Genomic DNA, 23191 nt, shown 5'->3' with positions numbered 1-23191 from the left:
GACATTATTTCAATATTAGATCATGGGCCTTAGTTTCACATTAAATTATATGTCGAACCCTTTGTCAACAGTTGCCTAAAACAGTGCACAAAAAACTGCTTTATTGCACTGTAAAGAATATATTCTACTACAACTTCTCAGTATTTTGTTTTTTTAATAAATTCCACAGAATTGTGGATCCAATAATACTCCACCGGTAAGACACAAGACAAAATTTGTTTTAACAAAGAAAATTAACCAGTAAAGAAAATTAAAACTCAATAATCTTTAACACTCTGGTCTGTTAAGACAGGATCTGGATGTGGAGTTCATGAAGTACTTCCCTGAAGTACCTTTGTACCTACAGAAAATTGCTCATCAAAAACTACATTTATAAATTTTGCATTTTGAAAAGTTATTTTATAGCTACCTCTGAAAAACTTAAGAACTTACCTTAAAAATACTTCAAATAAAATTCTAAATTTGGAGTTTGTTAAACTTATGTAAGGTTTTATAATTGATGTACAGATACACAGAGAGAGACAAAATTAATTACTCCAAATTTAAAACTGGCATAAATATTGCCACCAGAATTACATAACCCGGATTCATATCCTAAAAAATAATGGTAAATATTTAGAGTTTTAACTTCCAAATCACTGAAGTAAAATATTTTGATAATTCTTGAAAACCTCTCATCTCCCAGAGCAAGTTCAGTTGTAAAAAGCTAGATTCATAAAATTAAAAACATTCCTGGCAGGCCCCAGTGTCAGAGTTTCCTTTCAGTTTACAATTGATGCCACTAATGGATGTTGGTTTTTATTTTCAATCACTCTTAAAATTTACTCTGTGTTTTACAATATTTATTTTTTTAAATCGATTAATTGTAGAAAAGAAACTTTAGTCTTGAGGTCTAGATGTATGCTTCAAGAAGTCTCCCATAATAGGGTTGAATGACAAAGAAAATACTTAAGCAATTTTATATCCTTGAAAATGATACAAACTTGACCTAGAATAAAAAATAACCCACATGGACTGCAAAGAGTAAGGTAAATTTAAGAGAATAAAAATGCAAATGTGCATTTTAGCAGTCTCTTGAATTTATTAACCTAAAAGGTTTAATTTCCATTTTCCTGCATCAGCTTTATTTATAAAATGTCGTGCCCTATAAATACGCTGTTATTTTCTATAGTCAAGCACCCTCTTAACAAATCTTCTCATTAATATGTAAATTTAAAGTCAATCGGTCTTCTCCCTGACAGCCCCATGAATTCCTAGTGCACTGTATAATCGGCTTTGACTTGGCATCCACTATTTATCATCAAAGATGTCAGTTAGAAAAATTATGGAAAATGCACTGCAATTGATATGACTGCAATCTACTTTGTCAACACTTAATTGTTCCTCAAATCATACATTTACATATAAACAGCCTAAATACTGATCTATAATGATGCAAATAAACTAAATTAAAAATCTCTTCTTCCCCTGAAGAAGCTTGTTTGTATATGATGTGTTCATTTGAGAACTTACTGATAAAAGCATATACATCAGCTCATCTCAAAAAGTGTATCTACTAATTTTCGATTCCTCAACAAAAAACAATTTTGCCACACTTCAAGTATATTAACATAAACAAATGTTTGTAAAAATTCTATAGGAAACATGATTTTTCTCTTCGAAAGCAAATTTAATTATGGTTGTTAGCTAATTGCATGTCTGAGCACTGGATTGGGAGCCTCAAAGTTGGTTTTGACTGGAACACAATAAACAAACACACAAAACTTATTAAGGTAACTAAGAAATTATTTTAATTTACAACTCACGGGGTAATAAAATATAAAGGCAATAATGCTGGCCTGGGCATCAGATAATTCTGCTTATATTTCTGCTCCGCCTTTTATAATTAATATTGCCTTAGGTGACTTGCTAAAATCTGTATATATCGATTTCTTCATATATAAAATGGGTATAATAATTCTGATTGCCCTATGGCAAATGAAATACTATGTAAGAAACTACAGGCCAGGCATGGTGGCTCACACCTGTAATCCCAGCACTCTGGGAGGCTGAGGTGGGCGGATCACTTGAGGTCAGGAGTTCAACAACAGCCTGACCAACATGCTGAAACCCCATCTCTACTAAAAATACAAAAGTTGGTTGGACCTGGTGGCGCATGTCTGTAATTCCACCTGCTTGGGAGGCTGAGGCAGAAGAATCGCTTGAACCTGGGAGGCAAGAGGTTGCAGTGAGCCAAGAACGCACCACTGCACCCCAGCCTGGGCAGCAGAGAGAGACTCTATTTCAAAAAAAAAAGAAAGAAAGAAAAGAAAGAAAAGAAAAGAAAAGAAAAGAAAAGAAAAGAAAAGAAAAGAAAAGAAAAGAAAAGAAAAGAAAAGAAAAGAAAAGAAAAGAAAGAGTATAGCAAAAATAAGCCATTAAGTATAAAGCATCACAGTATTGTTTTTCACATTTTCTCTTAGTATCTGAGAGAAAACTGCTGGATTTAAATAAATTCAGTATTATAGGCAGGCTTTTTATTGTAAATTTAACTTTTATGTCAATATATTATTTTAGTGACACTTTTTCCTACTGGCAAATTCTTTACTTCAAGGTAAAATGGCCCTTAATTCATCAATAAATGGTGCTCACATGGCATTTATGTAAGTGACTTCTGCCTGCAGGTAAAAGGGAATGGAGGGCTAGAATGAAGACGTTTCTACTTGGATGATTACATGAAACAACACATTCAAATGTTGATGGTAAAAGGATAAAAAAGAGAGGTAACCTCTCAGGAATGACTCTGCTAGAGTACTGTTTCAGCTTGTCTTTTTATTGTATAATCATCTTAACCTTTCTTTACTACATGGTGTTCCTTTTACAACATCACATAAGAAAGAGCAAGCAAATATAAATGTCAAATACCTCTCAGTTTCTTCTAGCTGTGGTCAAACTCTGCTTTGAGATGTAGTCTGCCAACTTCTTTTTTTTTTGAGACACCCAGGTTGAAGTGCAGTGGTGCGATCTCGGCTCAGTGCAAGCTCCGTCTCCCAGTTTCACGCCATTCTCCTGCCTCAGCCTCCCAAGTAACTGGGACTACAGGTGCCCACCACCACACCTGACTAATTTTTTTAATATTTTTATTAGAGACAGGGTTTCAACATGTTAGCCAGGACGGTCTCGATCTCCTGACCTCGTGATCCATCTGCCTCGGCCTCCCAAAGTGCTGGGATTACAGGCGTGAGCCACCATGTCCGGCCTAGTCTGCCAACTTCTAAAGCTAAAACTACCATGTGTAGTCCTTAAAAAGTTGGAAGCAACATCAAGCCTAGGTCAGAAAGCACTGAAGGCTACAAATGGCTGGACTGCTCACTCCGAAGTTTCTCAGTAAAACGAAATCATAATTAGCATAGAGGAAGGCTGAGATGGGTAAACTGGAAGAGTGAGAGCACAGATATGGTCCTAATGTTGACCACTCATTTGAACCTTAATTTTATATAATGTATTTATAACAAGAGTCTAATATACTGTACAATTCTTGAATCTAATACTGCAATAAGGGCTGAGCCTTTCAAATCTTTCACACTGCTTCTGAACTGAACATATGTACGTATGCAGACAAAAGCCTGTTATACTGATTATTCTGGGCTAAACAAGACCCTCAAACAGAACTTAAACAATCAATGAATAATTTTTCCATGAATTGAGGTCAACTGATACGAACTTAAGTTAATAAATAAAGCGAAATATTTTATCCAAAGTGAAACTGATAACCACCAGAATAACTGAAATTAAACAGTTACCAATAATTGCCTCTAAGGGGTCAACCAAGAGGTTATGAGTAGGGAACATGTACTTGAATTGCTTCGATAATTAAAATAAACAAGAAGAAGATTCGAGTTAGCTAAACTTACAAATCTTTTATTTAAGTGGTTTTCTTTCTTTCTTTTAAGCAAATGGATCTTTCTCAAAGGAAATCAAATTCAAAGCTGCATAAGAAAGGAAGGCAAAAAAGGCTTCTGTGTTTGAAACAGTAGCTAGCAGAAGCCCAAAAAGCTGCACAGTCTAGAGCACCGCTGCCCCTGCTTTGCTTGTTCCTGTGGCAGTGCTAGCACATCCTGAGGGCTGATGTGCACACTGGAAAACCACTAAATTAGTCTAATAAGCACAGCATTTAGAATAACTCCAAGGTTGGATTGCAAGTAAGTGGCAAAGAAAAGAAATGACTTAGCCCATTCCAGTATGCCAGGGACAATGACCAGACTTCACCTCATATTTGTTCTAATTCATGTTCGTGGAGTTAACATGTGAAAACACCAAGAATGAATATAGTGCCAGTTTTTCAAATTATCTGTTAAAAAATAAATGTATATGATGGTAGAGAACTTAACTTTCCTTTGCAATGGCTTTAAAAGTAAATTTTATCTAAAATAAGATAAAATTCAAGGAACAGAAAAACAAACAAATAGACAAACATATAAAAGCAGAGATTTTACTATGCATTACATATTTTAGCAAGTATGGTAAGTAAACTATATATTTTAACTCCAGTTTCTATATAATTACAAGCAAAGGATCATTTGCATATAGCTACTGAAAATGATAGGAAAGTAAAATTTAAAAATTTAAATGGTGACAGTGATTAGCTAAGGCAAAATTGCCTATAACTTTATACAATAGAAAAAAAAATCTGAGCAGAAGTTTTGAAAGGAATTGGCTGAAATCAAACAAATTAGCTGTTTGGCAACAAAAATCTCTCATCAAAGTTACCATAAAAGGGCCTGGACATTTTCATCATAGAGATGTTCCTTATTCTAGCAAAAGTACCATCAAAAATGTACTTTGCTCAATGATAAATAAAATTAACTTTATAAAATTAAAGTTCACAAGGATAGTGAAATTTCATCACTTTAAGAGCATTATGTAACATAAGACTTTTATATATTAATAATTCAAAACATACTTCAATTTTTAAGACAGATAACATAATCATTTTGTTAATATTAAAAGTGAGATGAAAATCAGTATTACTCTCTTAGGATAAAGAAGTATTAACATTTCTAAATAGTTTTTAATGCTAATACTAAATCAATATAGAAAATATTGATCAAGATTTTATAATAATTTGCAAGCTTGATGTGTCATTGAAAGCATGTATCATACACATTTTTCCATGTTATTTACATTTTTCTAATTAACAAAAGCAAGATGTACTGAGCACGCAAGGCCTATCATAAGTATGTATACAGAACACTCTGATATAACAGGCGCTTTTTAAAATCTTTTTGCTTTTTTACACAAATTGGTTTCTAAAATCTGTAATACTGTATTTTAAAAAGATAAGACATCAAAAGATTAGAATGAATGTGCTACTCTTATAACGTTTAAGGATTTCTTTAAACTGGTTTAAAATTACCTTCAATCTTAAATGTATACATCCTAAGGATCTTAATTCCAAGCTATATGATAAAATTTTCTAAATTGTCAATATGATGAAAAGAATAAGGCATACTTCTAATGTTAATCTGCACAAAGAAAACAAATAGCTTCACTTAAATTATTAATTCTACTAAATGCTACCAGCCAAAGTGAAGAGAAGAACACAAATGTTTTATAAATACAAAACTAGGAAAAAGTAGTTTAAAAGTTCAACAATATTTATCTATAAAGGCAAGAAATGAATTACTTTAGGTATAAATTCACATGCTATAGAATCACATCACCTACTTTTTTTACAAATGAGTACCTGGAATAGCTGGGGCTCAAAGATGTGAAAGTAACTAGTAACCAAAAAATCCATGGTTTGACAATGTCACTGTAAACACAGTGTCATGCTGGTCCTCCTAACAAGGGCCTCTTGCCAGTATCAAACTAAAAGTGTATATACTTACACAACTAAATATATGTATCAATCAGTGCCAGAACAATGGACAGTTATTCTTGCATTGATATTGGTTGCCTGCTTTAGTAAAAGAACAAGAGACCAATGAGTCTTCCTTAAATATGCAGATTTCTCTAGTTTACTACTCCTAATTTTTTGCACAAGTTTTAAAAAGCTCATCCATTCTCTTAGTATATTTGAAAGTGGCAGACTGTTCAACACTTACCTCTTTCCAAGGGCTGACAAACTGTGTCCGAGCATATCGAGTTAGCATGTGGATTATGACAACCTGCCCCCACTCTTCAACATCCACTAGTAAGTTACATAGCTTGCGGTAATTCTTATGAATCAGATCTATTCTGTCCGGGCATACTTCTTCAAAAGCCATCACAACACTGCCAGCTACCAACTAGAAAAGAAAGAAATAGTAACTTATTAAAAAATGTTTCTCCCCTACATCAAAGGTCTTACTCAGGCATTATATTAGTGTAATCAGTTTAATGGCAATCAATATTATTCAGTCACTCAATTAAAATGAATGTTCATGTTTGAATAACAAACTTTAAGGTGCCTATTCTTCAAAGAATAATTTTAATAGTTATAATATGTCTAGAAAACTAATACTATTCTGAAGAGAAGTAAATTCTGATGTTTTATTTCACCAAGTTAAATTTCAATACATTGCTCCTATGTGGATTAAACATTAATTATGCACATTTTCATGTTTAAAGCTAACCTAAATTCTAATCTAAAATTCAGTACTTTGTTCATAACAATATTCAGAAAAGAATCAAAACAATAACAAAGATCACACTGTGTCAGTTCAAAATGAGAACGACAATCATTCTACAGTGAACTTACGTTAAAAAGTATACGAGAAATTCATAAATGTTTTTTAACAGAAGAACACTTTCAAATCATATACATCTTAATCCACCAGTATTTACCCAGTATAATTTATTTACAAAGAAAACACACTGGCTGAAATTTTAGAACATCACCTGGGCTCTTAACACTTTTTTAACAATGTGCATCACCTGGGCTCTTAACACTTTTTTAACAATGTGTATAAGTTGTAATAATATATTACTAACAAAAGGCGGCTTTTCCAAGACCAATTAATGAATCATAATGTTAGTTTCTGAACTGTGATGCTTTTACAAAGTGGTAACATTAAGATTCCTTTACTCTAAAGATACAAACTAAGCAGAATATATATTACACAAATACTTCTATATATGTACAAATGATATATGTGCAGTTAGCCCACAATATAACATAGTTTTGAAAAACAAATTAATACCATATTCTATCTGAACACTAGGGATCTTCATTCTAGTGTCTAAAATTTCCCCAGTGACTTAAAATAAGCAATTAAATGGAAATATAACTTACTGAAATGGTACTTTTGAAAATATTAGATACAATGATATTCATATTTTGAGTGTTTGTCCCTCTACTTGGCTGACATTTAGTTTATTAATATGCAACCAACAATACAATTGAAAGAAAACAGCTCAGAATATAGACTCGCTATTATGCTAAACAAGTTTCAAGTCCTGTGGGGATTTTATGAATTACCAATCAGTATAAACGTGAAGCTGCATTTATTGACTCCAGCCCTACCCATGTACTGGTGCCTGCTGGTCCCAGCATGTATGCACCTCAATCGAAAAAGCACAGAATTGATTATCTGTGTGAACTATATAAAAATGTATTATACATATAATTTTCTATTTGTTATACATATGGCAAGGAAGTTAAGCTCATGTTTTCAATCACATTTTGATGTCTTCTGCAAAAGACATAATTTCTTTAGAAATTATATTTTGTGATAATTACATTTCTATAAAGTGACAATTAGCATCATTTTAAAATATCATACAACAACTAAGTTTATGACATTAAACTCTAGAATAACTCACTGTGACATATAAACATCCCTATGCATTACCAACCTTATATTAATATCAAGATCAATTGGTAAAAGGTATTAAAGTGCAAAAATAAAGGATAGTATCTAGGATAAAATGATCCATTAAACTGAACAGGTAATTCAGTTTCACTTTTTAAAATACTATGTAAAATCAAGTTATTCTGTCTTAGCAATTACTTTCTTCCAAATGTGTTTTGACACTAATTAAATGGAAAATTAATGGAAAATTAAATGGAAAATCAGCTACCACACAATATTAAATTCATTAAACCAAGAGCTACATGTACACAATAATTCTAACGTACTAAGACCTTCTAAGGTACTAACAAATATCATTAATTAAACAGATACAAATAAAGTTTAAGAAAACATCAAAATAATTAAAAAGCATATAAAGAGAGTACCTTTACAAAATAAAACTGACCATTTTAGATACTTAATCATATATTTTTAACAATCTGACCCTGGGCTAAACAATACAAGGAAAATTAATAATTCTGGTTTATTAAATGTTCAATATTCTATAAAACATTCAGAATTAAAATTAAATGATCTACTCAGATTTTAAAACCAAAAATATTGGTTTCCAAAAAACAGACAGTTAATTTCCATCTCACTGTGTCAATAGTAGCTTTTCATATAAGGGGAAAAATAAATCACTCCAACAAAACTAGCAATGAGCTCATCAAATTCAAATGCAGTTTTCCATTTATGTATTTTTTATATTAAAGCAATAAACATGGTTCATTTATCTTCCCTTGGTTGCCACGTTTTTCTGTGCTGTTGCTATGAACTTCAGCCATTAGCTGTGCTCCAAGGTAAACTACATGAACCATCAACAAAAGTGACACCCCATCTATGGAGTTCATATTTTCTCTAGATTATCTATGCTAGTTGACAAGCTGGTAATGAAAAAAATCACACTAAGCAAATGGTTCCTCTAATAACAATAAATTTTCTATAAAATTATGAAGGGTACAAAACGTTTCCTTGCATCTATTTTGTCATGAATTCTAATTAACATTGCAAAAACCTGAGAGTGCTGGGTCATCACAAGAAGTGCATCAAGGTTTGATTGATAATATGGTATAAGTTGGCCAATGCTGCCAAGATTTTCTTCCCTTAAATTAATGGCTATCCAACCTTCCCTAATCATACAGCCCAGATGATATTCCCCTTCTTATTTCAATTTTCTTGAGGCATGGAAAATGGGAAAGATCAGTCATTTATCTTCTAATAGCTGGATAATAGATCTATCACAATAAAACATCTGCACAAACTCAGGGGTGTGTTTTTTGCACATAACAGTGGGGCTTTTATGAACATTAAATCAATAACTTATAAAATTGTGTCTTACCCCTACAGTTTAGCTATAAACTACCAATCTATTCATTAAACATAATTTTGGAGCAAAATTAAAAGAAGAAATTTTATGTCCTCAAAATATATAAATAAATCAGTGTTTCAGCAGGCACTGACCTAATTTGTTTTCCTAAGAAACTGTTTTCTATTAGAAGGTTAAATGCTATCAAAAGGATTTCTTTAGGATTAACTTGGAAGGAAAAGGAAATAAATACCACTCTGCTTCTGAAGTAATGACGAAAATAATGTCAACAAATATGGATTGCTACATTTTAAAGAAAAACAAGAGAAAGTGTTATTAATTTTAAAAATGAATTCATATGTGAACATTAGAAAAGTCTTGTAGTAAAGTAGGAAAGTGTTTAAGACATGTTGAGAAGGTAGATGAAAATGGTATAAAATTTAAGAATAAACAATAAAAAACTATATAAAGAAAAATGGTAACAGTTGATTGGAGATGACAGAATATAGATTAGATGCCCCCTTTTAAGTCCACTGACTACAGTTGTAAGGTTTCTGTAATATCTTTTACCTAAATTACACTAAAATGTTCTATTTTAGGAAAACTATTCATATGACACATACTGGTTTTAGTAAAAGAGAAAAGCCATTCTATTGTATTTTAATATGTTTATAATTCCACCTTTCCTTAAAATTAGAATTATGGAACTAATTTTCTTTGAGATCTCAATTGAAAGAAAATATCCTCTAGCCTAAAAGAAGCAACAGATGGTATGCCTCAAAATCAACAGAGGTTAAATGAAGAAAGTTTAATAGATCAACATCTTTCAAATGTATATGTATCAGCAGCAACACCAATGTCATCATCGTAATAATGATCCCAAAAAACTGCTGCTGGCAACAAATAAATTCCTTTTCAAAATGTGGAAATAAATTAGACCTGGTACATTTAATTGGGAGATTTTTAAAATGAAAGTGATTTTGATCCTCTATTGATTTTAAATGCCAATGCTGACACTAAAAATTTGGTGGTGGGGGGCAGGGGAAAAATGTACCTGTCTTCCTCCAATAAAGAATTACATGTGTCCAAAAAAAGGTAATAATTAAGATATGATCCACAAATATCTGTGCAGAATATTTTTAACCTTTCTACAATGGATTATAATCGCACAAAAGAAAAAATTATCAGAAAACATTCTTAAAATACAGCTAATTTAAATACTGGGTAGACAAGTTAATGGTGCCTAAGTATGTCTGACTCTCCCAACCCAAATCCAAAAATAAAAAACAAAGGACCAAAACCTATGCTTTAAGACTAACTTCAAAACAGAGAATCTTTAAACTTCAAATTATATATAAGTAGAAATATAAACCCTAAATTCCAGATAACTATTTTCATGCTTGTATCACAAAACTTCTCAAAGACCTACAACAGTACAGAAAAAAAATGCCTAGAACAAAGCAAGCAGAAGTTAATGGTGGGCCTAAAAGTAAACGAAAATCAACAACAGAAAGAGAAAGAACACCCTAAGTGTGAAAATACTGGAAAAGATTCTTGGTAGATCAGAGCAGACTATAACGAAAAGACTTGAAAGAGAGGAGGACTCAATGAGGTTGTGTAGAAAGGGAAAGTTTCACGGAGAAAATTAGCTTAAAAAAAAAAAGTAAGGGGAGAGTAGTCCTTTGGAAACTGTGAAATAACAGGAAAAAAGAAATAAGAGGGGCTGGGTGCAGAGGCTCATGCCTGTAATCCCAACACTTTGCATGACCAAAGTGAGATCACTTGAGCCCAGGAGTTCATGACCAGCCTGGGCAACACAATGGGACCCTATCTTTACAAAAAAATTTTTTTAATTAGCTGGGCATGGTGGTGCATGTCTATAGTCCCATTTACTCAGGAGGCTGGGACAGGAGGATTGCTTGTGCTGGGGAGGTCGAGGCTGCAGTGAGCCATGATCACACCACTGCACTCCAGCCCTGAGTGACAGAGTAAGACCCTGCCTAAAAAAGAAAAGAAAAGAAGAGAGAAAAATTTAGGCTGCTACAAAATATATCTCAAAATAGTCTGGGAACATATACTGGTCCTATGCATGCATATCCTCCCACCAAAAGGCCATCTACAAAGAAAACATACTTTGCAATTCTAACAGAGAAGGTACTCTTGTACTAGGAATCTTGCAAGCTACCCCAAAAATCAAATCACCAATCCTGTCCAAAGAAATAAAAAGATGCAAGTAATCTGTAAGTACTAAAAACAGAAAATGAAAATCAAAACAATTCAACTGGTTAAAATTACTGACAAAGAAATATAAATGATGAAACAAAAGGAAACAACACAATACTTCAAAATGAATTAAATGCCCTCAAAAGAAGCGTTTGAAAATAGGAAATATAAATATAAATTATAAATTTTTTAAAGTTATCATAAATTAACAAAAGAACTCAGGATTGAGTGACACCAGGAAAGAAATCAAGAGGGCAAAAATAATCAGGCATGAAGACTAAATTGTAAGGTGTCACTCGAATAAAATTACTGAATGAAAATTTAAAAAGGGGTATTAAAGGTAGAAAAGAACCAAAAAAATAAAAATGAGATAAAGAAAGAAGATGTTTAGAGACACAATGGTTGGAGTGTAAAACAGGCAAAGAAGATCCAATGTGCATAAAATAGGAATCCCTGAAGAAGAAAAAAAATAACAGAGTTAATATTTAAAATTATAATCTTTAAAAAAAAAAAAAAAACCACTTTGCTAGAGATAATATAAATTCTGAATCTACATTCTAAAAGGACTCAATGAGTACCAAGGCAAAACAATTGACCCACATCAAGAAATCCTGAAGCACCTTGCAAAAGTACTATATTTCAAAGATAAAATCTTCAGGGCCATGCATCTTTCTTAATGCAAACACAATGTAAGCATTTCCTTTAGACTGAAACAAGGCAAGAATGCCCACCATCTCCACTACTATTGAATACAACTGCAGTGATGGCACTAAACAATATAATTAGACAAGAGAAATTAGAGTTCTAGGAACTGAAAAAGAGGAAGTAAAACATCTCTATTTGCAGATCTGATTCATTCTCTAATAAAAAAAAAAAAAAGAAGAAGAAGAAGAGATTTCAGCTGCTTGCTTCTGCCTCAGAGTTGGCGCTGTCATGGCCAGTCAGTCTCAGGGGATCCAGCAGCTGCTGCAGGTTGCTGAAAAGGGTGTCTGAGACCTGCAGTGAAAGAACCGGAGGCAGAAGCAGACCAAAGCAGCAGCTCGAGGTGAAACTGAACAATATTGCCTGCAAAGGGAGAAAGAGTTCAAGGCCAAGGAGGCTGCTGCCCTGGGATCCCAAGGCAGCTGCAGCACTAAAGTAGAGGAGACCGAGGAGAAGAGAACCATCCAGAAGTAGTTTAGGCAGAAGAGAGGTGAAGTCTTGGCCTTCTTCTGCAACATCTGGTAGTCCATTCCTGCTAGTGGTTAGAACAATGAAGTTAACCATAATATTAATTGTTTGGACCACTTTTAGTTACTGAATCAAAGAGAACAGAATTCAAGAACTTGTTACATGTTACTACTTGGTGTATTAATAATCATTTAAAAGCAAAGACCCTTTGTCATGCAAAAAAAAAAAAAAAAAACCCCAAGGAGGATGAATGAGGAAATTACCTCAAACAATAGAAGAATTCAGTAAAAAAGAATATAAAATTTATCATTCAAAAAAAAGCAATAGCTTTCTTAAATACCAACATAACGAGTTCAAAGATATAAATAATTGAAGCAATTTTGATTTACCATAGCATTAAAAAAAAAAGACTAAAGACAAAAACAACTCTAAACAAATCGTTAACTCTAATTATTAGGTCCCATGCTACTGTATACCCCACAGAGGTACAGTACTAGCAATTCTGAAGCAATACTTTCTCTGCATTCTGGGACTCAGCAAAAATGTAAATAGATTGTGGAAATAAAAGTCGCGGTTCTTGTTTTTCTTTTTTGTTTTCTTCTTTTTTTTTTTTTTTTTTTTTGTAGAGACAGGGTTTCACCATGTTGCCCAGGATGGTCTCGAACTCCTGGGCTCAAGGAATCCATCCACCTTGGCCTCCCAAAGTGCCAGGATTACAGGCAAGAACCACGGTGCCTGGTCAGAGCCACATTTCTTAAAGTTGAATAGGAAGTTACAAATATAAAAAGGAAAGAGACTAGAAGGAATTCTGTGCTATACCACCAGAATTACAGGTGTCAGTAAAAACTTTGTTTTTTTACTATAGACAGAAAAGAAATATGTATTAATTTTTTAAAAAATAAACATATAGTACATTACACTTTAGGAAAATGAGTGCCTCACAAAGGGTAGGCCACCAAAGCCCCAAAGAATCTACCTATGAACACTGAGCATGAAACCACTGCATGGGGTGGGGAGACGTTAAAAACAATACTACACACTTAATTACTGTTACCAAGAATGTAACAAATTAATTCAACAGTCATTCAACAAATATTAATACTTGCGATGAACAAGTATTCAATATTTTTTTCTTTCTAGTGTATTTTGGAAAGAGACATTCCAATTTTACACAGATACTGTATTCTTTACATTCCTTTTTGAGTAATTATTTCTTATTTGGAATTTTTAACAACATCCTATGTGGTTGGTGTTAGGAACTGTGCTGAGGGTTTTATGTACAATAGTTCTTTCTTTCAACACAAACAGCAAATTTATAAATGAGATATTATAAACCCTAGAAATCTGGAGACTAAAACTCATAAAGAATTGGTACATATACTATATGGCAGATGCTCAGACATTAAGCCAGTTCTACCTGATTCAAACGCCACTGTTTTTACCTATGATATGCTGTATCCTGTCTGGGAAGACATGCACATATTATACAGACAGACTTCATTCCCAGGCCACCCAATGAATTTCTCGTAGTCTATAATGTAGCAGAAATGATGGTAAACCTCATTAAAATGAGAGATCTGCTTCTTGTAAATCTTACTGTTCTCCATGGTACTTAGTCAATCTCTTGCACTTATAATAGAAAAAAACTAAGTATTTTTTTAAATTATTAAAATTAAGTTAACCATAATATTAATAATATTGACTTCATATCCAGCAGATAGCATGCCTGTCATACAGAAGACAAAAAGGAATCAAATTGCTTTTCTCTGTTTTCATTTATAATCAATCTATATTTGGTTACCTCCTACGTTATACCAACTATGCACAGAAGAAATGCAATAATGATTTCTGGTATACTACAAACTAACAGATATTTACTAAATGGTCTAGGAAAGAAACTAGAAGTATAATCTCCAAGTATAAGACAATAGTTTCAAAAATATATAGTGAAAAAAATCATGAAAAGAATTAAAATGTTCACTAGAACATATTCACTTAATCTAAGAAAAAGCTGTAAAGGAGAAATGAGGAACAAAAAGGCACGAAACATATAAAAGCAAGTAAAATGACAGCTTCAAATTCAACTATATTAATAACAACATTAAGTGTGAATGGATTAAACATTCCAGTTACAGGCACACATTGGCAGATTAGATAAAAAGACAAGAGCCAACTACGCACTGTCTATGGAGACATACATTAGATGCAAAAATATAAACAGGCTGAAAGTAAAAGGATGGAAAAAGATATATAATGGAAACAGCAACCATAAAAAAGCTAGAATAGCAGGCAAAACAGACATTAAAACAAAAACTGTTACTAGAGATAAAGAGGAACATTTTACAATGACAAAAGGAAGATTAAAAAAATTATAAACATATATGCACCAAACATCCAAGCTCCTAAATAGATGAAGGAAACACTGACAGAATTAAAGAGACTTCAATACCCTATTTTCAATAATGAATAGAACAAGTAGGCATAAGATCAGCAAAGTAGAATATTTGAACAACACTAAAAAACAGATGTCTGATAAAACAGATATCTATAGAACACTCCACTCAACAACAGCAGAATACACATTCTAATCAAATGTTTATTGAACATCCAGGATAGATCAAATGCTAAGCCATAAACCAACAGCTACAGCTACATGGGGCTAGTGCCTACTATATTAGATAGCTGCTATGCATAGATAGCACACACTCCCTGATGATAGCATCCTAAGATGACTTGGAATCCTTTTCCTCAGTAGTTTCAAAACATAAAAAGTGGGTACAAAAGCCCCATCTAAGATACTAATACACTAGTAACTCACATCCCCCATGAGTCACCTCTATTCCTTGATCTTACCACGTTAACCACTTAGCCACAGGTTAAAGAAAATTATTTTTTTTCCAACTTGCCTTTTTTCGGATTCTGATGAAGAAACACTTAATGATCTAAAACTCCAAATGCAATCTTTCTCATTACATGAAAATTTTGTTCTTCAAAATAGGCCTGTGTGCCATTAATATTTATACCATTTTGAAATCAATAAATATAACTATATAAAATATATAATGGTAAATGATACTACGTAAATAAAGCACATTTTACTTCAAGACATAAAAAGACATTACTTACTGTGCTTTTATCTTTCAGAAGTTTCTTCAATTAACATTTACTTCTGCTCTGGATCAAGGCTAAAATATAAAAAGAACTTTACATTAATTTTTTCCCTTTAATTCTAGCTTTAAATAAGCTCACCAATTCAAGGATGTTGAGAAACTTTTAAAGAGGGAAAGGAGAGCAAGAATTATTATAAGTTAGAAATAAAGAAAAAACAAACAACGTAAAATGGGATGGTTTTTCTCATGAATGTGTCCTAATCTTTCCCTCTAATATTGTTCATATGAACTACACCAGATATCAATGGTTTAGTTAAGAAAGTATTGAAAGAATAAGTTCACTTCTAAAAGAGTTGGAAACTTTCAAGAAAGTAACTGTAAGTAGATAAACCACAAACTCTTTTTTCAAATGGGAGGAAAAAAATAACAAGACAGCAGTCATTATTTTACTATGGATACATACTTGCCAAAAACAAACATGGAGAATTTCCAAATAAGAATTTTATATCATACTAGTTCACTGATAGAGACATGCATTATAAAATTTGCCAACTAAAACTAAGAAAAATAAGAGGTAGTAATAAGATTAAAACATTTGAGATATAATACCAACAGACTATAAGCTCAAGGCAAGGAGAGGCAAGCGTTGAGGCTGAAATATACTGGAGCCCAGTGATAGGACTTTTAAATCATTACAGTGAGCATGCATCTTATCCCATAAGTTTATAAGGAGAAAAGGTGAGTGAGAAGCATGATAAAACTTTGTCTGACAGTTAACACAGGAAAAAAAGTTTTCACTTTTTACAAACATACATTTATTATTAAGCATTATAATTATCTAGACAAACTTTTTAATTCTTTCAAATTTCAGCTTAAGTCTTCCTTCTCAAAGCAGTATTTCACTACCAAACCCATCTCATTACATCTTTACTTTCTGGTAACAAAATATGATAGGTCCCTGTCCTATCAAAGACATTGCTAGTGTACCTTTGTATATACATACATATCAAGTGCTAATATCTTATTCAGTTATAGACTGCCTTTAATTATGGCATGTCTTTGATTTTCTTCCTCAAATAATGATATGCTATTCATAATTAAGTGCCACATCCTCTACTGTTTTCATACATCTAAATACACCTAGCATGATACTGTGAATACAACATCAGAAACAGAAGAGAGTCTCAAAAAGCTTGAGGAATAAATGATAGCTGAAAATAATACCAAATTGTTGTAGATAATTCTATTTGGACAGTAAACTTTCCACAGAGATCAGGGCATTGTACAATATTGCATAACATTTCTAAAATATCACACAGATATGGTATAGCACTATATTTCAAATCACTACACTTTTTAAAATTACTTAATAAAATAGCTCTGAAAAGAATTAGACAAGGAAGGGAGCAGCAGGAACAACGATAGAAGGGAAAACAAATATAAGTGAGTTGAGAGGAACACACACTTAAGATTCTACTGTAAACAGGAAAAACAAAATCTCAATTTTCTAATAATACAAACATATGTGTACATGAGATAGACTATACAGATGAGAATTCAAATTCTGATTGTTCTTAAGTTGTAAAATCTATAAATTATCACAGGCTCTAACAGCCTCACAAATAAAAACCTGCATAGGATCTCTACAGCCAAAACAAAATTAAAGATGTGTAAGGAACGTTTGCAGCCGGGAAAATACCATCATACGGTCACTGGATTTACTTAGTATAAGAACAGACTAGCTAAAAGAGCTACTAAAATAAGCCTCTGTGGTCTACAACATTAGAGATCTTTCGTATATTGTTAACAATGCACTTACCTGTATAATTTTTGTATTGCATGGGCTGCATTCTTCCTAACATATGGTGATAAGTCAGCAGAAGCTTCCTTAATAGCAAGCATCATGATAGGTACAATAATTGGCACTCTAATACTTGACAGAACTCTCAAAGCACTTGCACGAATTAGTTGGTTTGGGTCCTAAAAACAGTGCAAAAATATTCACCAAATTTTCAACTTTACAATATTTCAAAGACATCTTTAAGATGCAGTTAATAGATGCTTAAAGGGTGTAATAGAACAATAGCAAAAGAAAGCTACTTAATTTAAAATGAACAACTAGTATATGGGAAGGGGAAAAAAAGACAGAAATAAATAAATGTTTACTTCTTTAATAATGTTTTAAATACAAGTAATAGTTATAATTCTAGTTGGTCATTTATTACTAAATATGCTGGGTTTTTAGACTTAATAAAATGCTGCAGGTCATCAATTTCATGTTTAAAAATGTCTCATAACCCCCTTTGCACACTTTCAACAACTAGTATAATGATAAACAGCTCTTTGAAGCATGAAAATAATTATATTGAATATAAACAAACATATAGAAGCTGCAACATATACAGCAAGGTTTCAGTTGGTTGTATAAATTATTTTCTAAGTGTATTGAGTAGGCACTATAGGAGGCCTTTAACTCTTTCAAGACACTACTGTGCTATTTAGTGGATTATTGCTCCACTTCTTTAAATGACACACTTTCAACTCTGCAGAAACCTTGTAGCTATTTGCCTACCCACTCCATTATTTACCTTCAGAGCTCGCTGAAAAGTGCTTATGGACAGGAGTGCAAGATCCTGCTGTTCTTCAGCATATCGAACCAGGTAAACATACACCAACTTCTTGATCTGTTAAAAAACAATCATTTATTTGTAGCCAGAGTGAACTTTTAAAACTCAGTATTTACTATACCAAAATCCATGCTCAGTTTTTCGCAAGTAAATAACTGAATCTGGTCACATCTTAGATTGTAAAATAAAAATAATATTTTGTGGGATAATAAGTAGCAACAGAAAAAGTCTTTAAAGTAATCATTTTAATAGTCCGGTCCACAATAGCAATAGCCTATAAAAGTGCCCCTTCCTCTTGAAGGGAATAAAAAAATCCCTCAGCAAATCTCATATAAGAATATTAACTAAATTGTAAAAATATTTTCAAAATGCGGGATGAAAATAAAAGAAAGAAGCTAGGCATGGTGTGCATGCTTGTAGTCCCAGCTATGCAGGAGGCTGAGGCAGGAAGATCACTTGAGCCCAGGAGTTAGAGGCCATCCTGGGCAACATAGAGAGACCCTATCTCTTTAAAAAATAAGAAAGAATTTGGGCCCTGGCCACTAACTATACATTATGGGAACTTGTTTCCTCATCTGTTAAAAGAGTCCAGAGCCCTAACTCTGATTTTTATGGTAATACTCACATTTCAACATGCATTACATGATATTTTCAGTCCAGTAAGAATAATGTGTGACTATTAATACCAATTTAACGTAATAAAAATTCAAAAGATTGGATGTGTGTTCTGAAAACAGTTTTTTGGTTTTTGGTTTTTTTCTGAGACACTGTCTTGCTTTGTCACACAGGGTGCAGTGCAATAGCACAATCACAGCTCACTGCAGTCTCAACCTCCTGGCCTCATGCCATCCTCCCACCTCAGCCTCTCCAGTAGCTGGAACTACAGGCTTGCATCACCACACTCGGATTTTTTTTAGTATTTTATAGAGACAGGGTCTCCCTATGTTGCCTACCCAGGCTGGTCTCGAACTCCTGGGCTTAACTGGTCCTCCCACCTCAGCCTCTCAAAGCACAGGGGTTACAGGCATGAGCCATTGTGCCCAGTCTTGAAAACAATTTTTAAAGGCAATTTAATCACTAAGTTTACACAAAATTATGAACAGAAAAAAACAAAAACTAGAATTTGAGTTGAAATTTATCCATTGCTTCCTTCTAGCACTATTTATAACCTGTATCTACCTTCTCAAATATCTTCACATCCCTGATTACCCTTCAAAGATATCAGCATAGTATATACCTAAAAGTTAGGTACTCGGCCAGGCACAGTGGCTCACGCCTGTAATCCCAGCACTTTGGGAGGCTGAGGCAGGCAGACTGCCTGAGTCCAAGAGTTCAAGACCAGCCTGGGCAACATGGTGAAATCCCATCTCTAGTTAAAAAAAAAAAAAAAAAAAAAATTAGCCAGGCATGGTGGCATGTGCCTGTAGTCCCAGATACTTGAGAGGCTGAGATGGGAGAGTCACCCGAGCCCGGGAGGTCAAAGCTGGAGTGAGGCGGGATTGTGCCACTGCACTCCAGCCTGGGCAACTAGAGAGAGACTCTGTCTCAAAATTTTAAAATTAAAATTTTTTTTTCTTAATTTATATACTCAAAGAACACAGGAAATGAAGAAAAAAGTTGGAGATCGCTGGAATTGGTGCTGGAAAGATAAAAACAGTACTATACTGGATCATATTTCGAGTCATACTGATCAATCTGGACTACTTTAGAGACAATTGTCATGACCTTCCTTCCTTGTACCCTAATTTCTCATGAAACATAACAGCTTTAAGTTCCTCTGCCACCCTGTTTGCTCCTTCCTAAACTCACCCCAATTTTTTTCAGCGTGGCACTATAAACTGCAAATAAAGTCTAAACAGAGCAAACTAGATAAGAACTTGCTCCACATGAGGTATTTCCACCGATACAACTAATTCTTCATTAAAACCATACACCTTTTCCAAATGTACTGCTGACCAAATCAAAATCAAACTATCCTCATGGAATTTTTAAAAAATTCTTTTAAATGAAAGGCAAAATCTTCCATTTATCTACAGAAATTGTCAACAATTTAGATTCAACGCATCTTGGCACCCTGTTAAGATAATTTGAGATGATAATTTTATAATCCAACCTATTTCTCAATTCATAAGTACAAATGAAAACTTAATGAGAAAACAAACTTTGTACATCTTCATCATTGATAAAAATGTTAAACACAACCATTTTAAGTTGATATCAATCCATTCATCTATACTATATGGACAGAGTTATAAATAAAATGAAAATCTTTTTGCCAATTACTCTTCAATGTTGAATGGCTCCACAAAACCTTAAAACAAAATCTAAAGCTCTTAACCTAGTACTCAATACAGTTTATAATCTGTTCGAAACCTCCTTTTCTAGTCAAACAGAAACAGCCCCAAATACAACTTGCACTTTTCTCTCAATCTCCACTCAGGTTATCCTAAGTTATCCCGCGTCCCCAGGTTCCACTTACTAAAATCTTCCGCAAGAGCAAAAATTAAACAATAAAGAGTCCTAGTAGATGAACAGTAAACAAATGACAGTTCATCCATATAACACTATACTATTCATCCACTATACAAAATTAAATAAATCTGTAGGACATTGAAAATATGTCCTTGTGGCCAGGCACGGTGGATCACACCTGTAATCCCAGCACTTTGGGAGGCCGAGATGGGTGGATCACCTGAGGTCAGGAGTTGGAGGCCAGCATGGCCAACATGGTGAAACCCCATCTCTACTAAAAATACAAAAAACTTAGCTGGGCATATTGGCCCATGCCTATAATCCCAGCTACTCAGAAGGCCGAGGCAGGAGAATCATTGGAACCCGGGAGGCGGAGGTTGCAGCAAGCCAGTATCACGCCACTGCACCCCAAGGCACCATCTGAAAAAAAGAAAAGGAAAGAAAGGAAAATATGTCCTTGAAAAAGGCTTTTTTTTTTTCAGACAGAGTCTCGCTCTGTCACCAAGGCTGGAGTACAGTGGCACAATCTCAGGGCTCACCGCAACCTCCACCTCCCAGGTTCAAGCAATTCACAATTCTCCTGCCTCAGCTTCCCAAGTAGCTGGGATTACAGGCACACACCAACACACTGAGCTAACTTTTGTATTCTTAGTAGAGATGGGGTTTCACCAAGTTGGCCAGGCTGGTCTTGAACTCCTGACCTCAGGTGATCCGCCTGCCTCGGCCTCCCAAAGTGCTGGGATTATAGGTGTGAGCCACCGCACCTGGCCTAAAATTTTTTAAAGGTGTAAAACAGTATGCATTGTATGATCTCACTTCTGTATTAAAAAAAATAGATGCCCTCATACTGTATTTTATGCAGTCTAAGATAGACCACCAATTGTAAAACACACCATTATGTTATGGGCCACAAAGGAAAGAACAACAACAACAAACAGAAACCACCACCCAACGTAATCACCACCAGTTGTTAAGTTAAATCCCAACTGCAGAAACTTTAAAACAGCAAACATATGTCTTAGAATGGACATAATATGGTAACAATAGCAAATCCTTATGTGTAGCATTAACTACATGTCAGACACTGTTCTAAATGTCTTACTTAAATTAACTCATTTTATCCTCACAACTCAACAAACAAGTATTTATTCTTACTTTACAGATAAGAAAATGAAACACAGGGTAAGCAACTTGACCAAAGTACCGTATCTATGAAATAGAAAAGCTAAGATTCAAGCCAAGTAAGCACAAAATTCAGAAATCTATACAATAAAATGTTAATAGTCACTATCTCTGTGCGATGGTATTAACCAGTGACTTTCACTCTTTACATCTTTCCATACTATCTTAAAAGGAATATTAATTACTTTGGGTTCAGATAAAACAATAAAGGTATTTCAAGACAGGGGTGAATCTCATCTTTCCAGATGGCCTTCAAAACAAAATAATAGTGCTGTGATTCTTATAATACTTTAATTTCTTTAATTATAAAAAAATTTCAAATTAGTAATGTTTTTAAGTTCCCACATTCCTCAGAGAGATGCATTTTTCTGTAGCCTTGGCAACCTGTAGCCACAACTGTTTTAAACCTGTTCAACAGAACAATAAAAAGGCACCTGAATGAACAAGTTTTCTCAAGTCAACCAATCTGTGACAGCCTCTTGCTTGTGAAAGTTAGCCAGTCAGGAACAACTGCACTCCCATACACCCGTCTCTGAGTGCCAATCAATCAAGAGCAGTCTCACCCACATGACCACACATCTACAGATGATATCAAACCACTTAGGACCCTGAAAGTCCATGAATCCCTGAAGACTGTCCTTCCCAATAATCCACAATAATATCAGCCATCTCTATGCCCAGAGAAACTGTGCCTAAAAAGCATAGTTGTCCCTTGCTATAGTAAGCAATAGTCTTGTTTCAGATATCATCCTTCAAAACAACCTACTGAAAAGTTCCAAGACTAGTTCACTGAAGCCTCATAGAGCCTTCATTTACGTTTTGTCTTTCTTTTTTTTATTTTCAGACAGAGTCTTGTTCTGTCTTCTAGGCTGGAGTGCAGTGGCACTATCTCAGCTCACTGCATCCTCTGCCTCCTGGGTTCAAAAGATTTTCCTGCCTCAGCCTCCCGAGTAGCTGGGACCACAGGTGCACACCACCACGTCCAGCTAATTTTTGTATTTTTAGTAGAGATGGCATTTTGCCATGCTGGTCAGACTGGTCATGAACTCCTGATCTCAAGTGATCCACCCACCTTGGCCTCCCAAAGTGCTGGGATTACTGGCGTGAGCCACCACACCCAGCAGCCTTCATCTATGTTTGTCAATTGCTAACATTACAATTACAAAATTCAGGAAATGTAACATCAATGCAATCCTATTATCTAATAAATAATCCATATTTAGAATTTCTCAATAACATCCTATATTTATATATTTATAAAAATACATATTTCTAAATATATTATAT

At 33.8% G+C, this 23191-nt stretch overlaps 1 protein-coding gene across 1 annotated transcript in view; it reads right to left on the bottom strand.

Moving 5' to 3' along the window:
• The window catches only part of AP3B1 (adaptor related protein complex 3 subunit beta 1), a 306794-nt gene that overhangs the window by 215948 nt on the left and 67655 nt on the right, over nt 1-23191 (bottom strand). Inside the window, exons 4-7 of the mRNA XM_017895526.1 lie at nt 18212-18307; nt 17443-17603; nt 15640-15698; nt 6087-6269 (exon numbers count right to left, since the gene is read on the bottom strand). Of these exons, the coding sequence (XP_017751015.1) occupies nt 6087-6248 (162 nt within the window). The 5' untranslated portion in view covers nt 6249-6269; nt 15640-15698; nt 17443-17603; nt 18212-18307. The remainder of the gene's footprint in view (nt 1-6086; nt 6270-15639; nt 15699-17442; nt 17604-18211; nt 18308-23191) is intronic.

Source organism: Rhinopithecus bieti, unplaced genomic scaffold (assembly GCF_001698545.2).
Source record: "Rhinopithecus bieti isolate Rb0 unplaced genomic scaffold, ASM169854v2 scaffold_26302, whole genome shotgun sequence".
Lineage (NCBI taxonomy): Eukaryota > Metazoa > Chordata > Mammalia > Primates > Cercopithecidae > Rhinopithecus > Rhinopithecus bieti.
The sequence above is the reverse complement of the archived record's forward strand: the minus strand, read 5'-3'. Positions and strand labels throughout refer to the sequence as shown.